Consider the following 5,297-nt stretch of genomic DNA (forward strand, 5'->3'; position numbering starts at 1 on the left):
ATCCATCTGCCTGTCCATCCCTCCATCTTCTCCATCCGTCTACCCATTCCTCTGTCCCTCCACCTTCTTCACCTTCTCTGTCTATACGTAAATCCCTCTACTGCTCCATATTCTCCATCCGTCTGTCCATCCCTCTATCTCTCTGCCTTCTCCATCCGTTTGTCCATCCCTCCACTCCTCCACCCCTCCACCCATCCGTCCATCCACCTACCCCTCTAACCCTGGCACCTTCCCCAACTGTCTGTCCTTGCCATTCACCCTCCCCTTGGTCCCCTCCGTCCTCTGTCCCCCCGCCTGTCCCCCCATCCCCCAATTCCCCCCACCGCCCTCATCCCTCCCCGCCCCCAGCCCCTGCATGGGAGCACTGCCGGGGCACGGCAGCTATCACCCGCTGTCACCCACAGTGGGGGCCGCGGCGCCCGGGGGGGGGCTCAGCTGCCTCTGCCACTCGCTGTGCGGATAGGAGCTGACAGCTGCCCCCGCTCAGGAGCGATGCGCTAACGGGGGGGGGAAGGGGTCTCCTCTCGTGGTGAGGGGGCCTGAGTTGCTGGCCCTGGCCCCCCATGCCAGGGGCTGGGGGCAGAGGGGGACCCCGGTGTTACAGTGGCTCCTGGCCCGCAGACCTGTTCTCCGGCACCAGGATGAGGGTGATGGCTGAGGGGGTTGGGGGGGGGGACCCCGCGCTGGGGCTGGTCCCCGTGGGAGCCCCCTTTTGGTCTGATCCAGATCCCACAGCGTGCCTGGGTGGGGTGTTGCGACGGAGGGAAGACACAGTCGCTCAATATGAGTGATCAGCAGACTTCGTTTATTGTCCCTTACAGTCACCTTTTATGCCTTGTTATAATTAGCTCATACATATTACAAAAGTTAAGCTCATTATTGGTTAGTTGCCTAAATACCAAGCCTGCCCCTTGTTTCTCTTCTGTAGTTACCTGTTCCCACCTGCAACATTCTTTTCCCACCGCGATCTTCCTGTTACTGTGTAACAAGAACAGCCAAGGACAGTGTATTTTGCTTTACTTCAGCTAAGCTGAGAGCGATGTGCATTTTTGTCCAGCCAGCTGACTATGTCTATGTGACCCTTTTCAGCTAGTCAGTTATCCACAGTGGGGGGCTGTGTGCGTGGGGCTGTGTTCCGGGGGGGGCGGGGGGGAGCTTTGCGTCTGCGTGGGGCTCTGTGTGTGTGTGTGTGTGTGTGACTGTGTGTGTGCGTGGGGCTCTGTGTGTGTGTGTGTGTGTGTGTGTGTGTGTGTGTGAGAGAGAGAGAGACTGTGCGTGTGCGTGGGGCTGTGTGTGTGCGTGTGTGTGTGTGAGAGAGAGAGACACTGTGCGTGTGTGTGGGGCTGTGTGTGTGGTGGGGGGGGCTCTGTGTGTGTGTGTGTGACTGTGTGTGTGCGTGGGGCTCTGTGTGTGTGTGTGTGAGAGAGAGACTGTGCGTGTGCGTGGGGCTGTGTGTGTGCGTGGGGCTCTGTGTGTGTGTGTGTGTGTGTGAGAGAGAGACTGTGCATGTGCGTGGGGCTGTGTGTGTGCGTGGGGCTCTGTGTGTGTGTGTGTGTGTGTGTGTGACTGTGCGTGTACGTGGGGCTGTGTCCCGGAGACGGGGGGGGGGGCTGTGCGTGTGCGTGGAGCTGTGTCCCGCGTGGGCACTCAGGGCTGCGTCCTGCGTGGTCCGGTGTGACACGCTTGACCCCCGTAGCCCCCGGATATCGGGCCCTCGTCCCCTGTCCCCGTTCCACGGGCGCCGGGGCTCGGTGCGGGGAGGGCGGGGGTTGGCGGGGCGGCAGAGGGACCCGGGGCGCGTAGGGCCAGGGGTGGGGCCAAGGCGGGGAAGGGGCGCGGCCACGGGCGAGGCCTGGCACGGCACCGATGGCGACTGTCTTCGGCGGCGTGGAGGGGTGAGGGGCCGCCCACGGGTGGGGGGGTCCCCCCGGGGCTCTGCATCCCGTGTCCCCAGACCCCCGGCTATCCCCAGACCGGGGGGGGAGCTGCAGCCGGACTCCCCCTCCCCGAGCCCCCCCTGCCCCCCCGGGTCCCCCCAGCCTGGAAGGGGGGAGTCGGGGGGGGGGGGCAGGGACCCAGTTCAGTGGGGCAGGATGGGAGCTCAGCAGCCCCCACCCCAGGACCCCCCATCTTGATCGCAGCACCCCCGAAGGCTGGGTTAGGGGCTGCAGTGGGTCCCCGGGGGGGTTGTAGAGCTGGGGTGTTGGGCTGAGCGAGGGTCCCCTGCACCCCCCTGCCCGCTTTGGGGGTGGGAGGCACACGGGGCAGTGGTGGCAGTGTGTCCCCTGGTCTCCCCGCAGAGGGGGCACCCACTCCAGGGTGGTGCTGGTCTCCGGAGATGGCCGGATCCTGGCCGAGGTGGAGGGACCCTGCACGAACCATTGGGTGAGCTGGGGGACATCCCCATACCCAGCCCGGAGGGGTGACACGGGCCGCGGGGAGGGCAGGATAAGGGGGAGGGGGCTGGCTGAGGTTGTCCTCGAGGTGCTTGGGTGGGATGAAGCCTGTGGAGAAGGTGCTGGGGTGTTGCCGGCAGCTCGAGGCCAGTGGCGAAGCTTTTTCTGCCATGTGGGACCCCCCAGGGATGGAGGGGTTGGGGGCTGGTTTCAGTGTGTGTCCCCCATCCCAGCTCATCGGCTCCGAGAAGTGCCTGGAGAGGATCGAGCGGATGGTCCGTGAGGCCAAGAGCAAAGCTGGCATCGACCCCCACATCCCCCTCCGCTCGCTGGTGAGCCTCCTGTCTCCCCCACCGCACTCCCCTGGGACCAGCATCCTCCCCAGGGATGCTGCGGCTCCGTGTGTCCCCCCTGGCGGTGACAGGGAACCCCGGCGTGGGGCAGGGGCTGTCCCTCAGCGGCGGTGACCAGAAGGATGCCATCGCCAAGCTGGTGGAGGAGCTGCGCCGGCGCTTCCCCGACCTCAGCCAGAGCTACTGCATCACCACTGATGCCGTTGGGGCCATGGCCACCGCCACCGACCGCGGTAAGGGACAGCCAGCCCCAGGGCGATGGCAAAGGGGACGTCCAGGTGTAGGGCAGGGTGGTGACAGCATGTGTCCCCCTCTCCTCCACCGGCTCTGACCCCGCAGGTGGCATCGTCCTGATCTCAGGTACTGGCTCCAACTGCAAACTCATCAACCCCGACGGCTCAGAGACGGGCTGTGGTGGCTGGGGACACATGATGGGTGATGAAGGCTCAGGTGAGGCTGGGGGGTGTGAGGGGGGGGGGGGGGCACCGGGGGGGGTCTCAGCCAGCTCCACCTTCCCTCCGCAGCATACTGGATCGCGCACCAGGCTGTGAAGATGGTGTTCGACTGCATGGACAACCTGGAGGTGCCACCCCACGATGTCAGCTACATCAAGCAGGCCATGTTTGACTACTTCCAGGTGCTGCTGGGAGTGGTCCTTGGGGGGCGGGGGGGCTCTGGGCTGCACACCGGGGTTGGGGGGTCTGGGTGATACTGCAGGCTGCATGCTGGGGTGGTGGGGTCCCAGGGCTCTGGGCAGGACAGTGGGGTCCCGGGGGCTCTGGGTGGGACATTGGGGTCCCAGGGGCTCTGGGTGGACATTGGGGTCCTGGAGGCTCAGGGGTGGGATGATGGGTCCCAGGGGCTCTGGACTGGGCCACTGGCATCCCAGGGGCTCCAGGCTGGGACGATGCGGTCCCAGGGGCTCCAGGTGGAATGGTGGGTTCCTGGGGGCTCTGGGCTGGGACATTGGGGTCCTGGGGGCTCTGGATAGGATGGTGGGGTCCCAAGGGGTCCCGGTGCTGACAGCTGGGATGTGGGGCTCACCAGTGGGTTTCCCCACCGCTCCTGGAATTGCAGGTCTCTGACAGGATGGGCCTTCTGACACATCTCTACCGCACCTTCGAGAAGTCCAAGTTTGCAGGATTTTGCCAGAAGCTGGCGGAGGGTAGGGAAGCCCCTTCCCCAGGGGAGCACAGGTGGAAGGGGCCGGATGGGGCATCCCACCCTTGGTCCCCGCCTGGCGACTGTCACCCTCACTGGCACAGCTCCCCAGACCCCATCTCTGCCCTGTGCACCCTCCATCCTCATCACTCCCCCCACGCAGCCCAGCCTGGCTTGTGGTAGCTGGGTGCAAGCCCCGGGGGGTGCAGGGGGGGTCCCAGGCCCCTGTCCCACCCCCCTGCCCCACAGGTGCCCAGGCTGGGGACCCACTGTGCTGCCACATCTTTGACAAAGCTGGCGAGGTCCTGGCTCGCCATGTCGTTGCCGTGCTGCCCAAAATTGACACGGTGAGAGCCGACGGGGATGGGGATGTGGCAGGTTGGGGGGGGTCCCGGAGCCACCTCTCACCCACTGCCCCCTCCCAGAGCCTGTTCCTGGGGGAGCTGGGGCTGCCCATCATCTGCGTGGGCTCTGTCTGGAACAGCTGGGAGAGGATGCAGGCAGGTGAGTAGAGGGATGGGGGCTGCTGGCAGGGGGTGTCCTGCAGTCCCCTGTAACCCCAACCCTGCATGTCCCCCCGCCAGGGTTCATCCGCATCCTGGCACAGGCACGGGGGGAGGCCCCCAGCCACTTCTCCCGGTTCAGCCTCCTGAAGCTGAAGCGTTCCTCAGCACTGGGGGGGGCCCGCTTGGGCGCCAGGAGCATCGACCAGGCTCTGCCCTTGGACTTCACCGGCAACGTGGATGTCTTCTACACCCATGTCTTCTAGTCATAGCCCCCCCTCCGGGACAGAGAGACTCTCTGCATGTGGCGGCGGGGGTTTGGACACACACGTTTTGTAATTTTGCAATAAAAAGGTTGCACTGCTCGAAGGGAAACGGGCTGGGTGCCAGTGTGAGGGGCTCGGCCATCACAGGGGGAGGAACCAGCCCTGGCATGGCCCTGAGCTGTGGTGGAGCGGCTGGAAAGGATTGAAAATGGACCTGGCAGGTTCCTGTTCGGTGCCCGAGGAGGACAGGCAGCGGCGGCCGCAGCCCCGGCATCCTGCCCATGCCTGTGGCACAAGCAGGGAGAGGGTCCTGGTGCTCAGGGGGCAGCCGGGCCCCAGCAGAACGGGAGAGGGGAGCTGCTGGGGAGGATGAGTAAGAGGAAAGAGGGCACCTTTGGGCTTGAATACCCAGGGTGCACAAAGGCAGTGAGGTGCAGGGACTAGAGCGATGGGGTGAAAGGAGTGATGCTGGCGTTTGGCAAGCAGCAGGAAGGACTCGGTGCTGCTGGGTGCTAACAGCAAACAGCAGTCCTGGCAAAGGGGAAGGCTGGGGCTGGGCTGGTCTTCATTTAAAAAGAAAAGAAAAGAAAAAAGAAAAAAAAAAAAAAAAAAGAGAAC

At 64.6% G+C, this 5,297-nt stretch overlaps 1 protein-coding gene across 2 annotated transcripts; it reads left to right on the forward strand.

Annotated features, from left to right (window-relative positions):
* Positions 1 to 1,828: 1,828 nt before the first annotated feature.
* NAGK (N-acetylglucosamine kinase) lies at positions 1,829 to 4,782 on the forward strand. 2 transcript variants are annotated; one of them, XM_055796763.1, is made up of 10 exons: positions 1,837 to 1,895; positions 2,301 to 2,385; positions 2,630 to 2,728; positions 2,841 to 2,982; positions 3,089 to 3,199; positions 3,274 to 3,386; positions 3,827 to 3,914; positions 4,160 to 4,257; positions 4,336 to 4,414; positions 4,495 to 4,782. In XM_055796763.1, exons 1-10 carry the CDS (start codon positions 1,867 to 1,869, stop codon positions 4,677 to 4,679), a joined length of 1,029 nt encoding a protein of 342 aa, XP_055652738.1. In that variant the 5' UTR covers positions 1,837 to 1,866; the 3' UTR covers positions 4,680 to 4,782. The 2 variants fall into 2 exon arrangements, with proteins under 2 accessions (XP_055652739.1, XP_055652738.1); XM_055796764.1 differs by lacking the exon at positions 2,301 to 2,385 and having other exon boundaries at positions 1,829 to 1,895.
* Positions 4,783 to 5,297: the final 515 nt, after the last annotated feature.

Source organism: Falco peregrinus, chromosome 2 (assembly GCF_023634155.1).
Source record: "Falco peregrinus isolate bFalPer1 chromosome 2, bFalPer1.pri, whole genome shotgun sequence".
Lineage (NCBI taxonomy): Eukaryota > Metazoa > Chordata > Aves > Falconiformes > Falconidae > Falco > Falco peregrinus.

Excerpts from the sequence above, each read along its gene's own strand:
- NAGK (XM_055796763.1), top strand. The coding sequence starts at position 1,867 with ATGGCGACTGTCTTCGGCGGCGTGGAGGG. Across the intron at positions 3,200-3,273 it reads GATGGGTGATGAAGGCTCAG|CATACTGGATCGCGCACCAG; the intron begins GTGAGGCTGGGG and ends TTCCCTCCGCAG. Across the intron at positions 4,258-4,335 it reads TGCTGCCCAAAATTGACACG|AGCCTGTTCCTGGGGGAGCT; the intron begins GTGAGAGCCGAC and ends GCCCCCTCCCAG.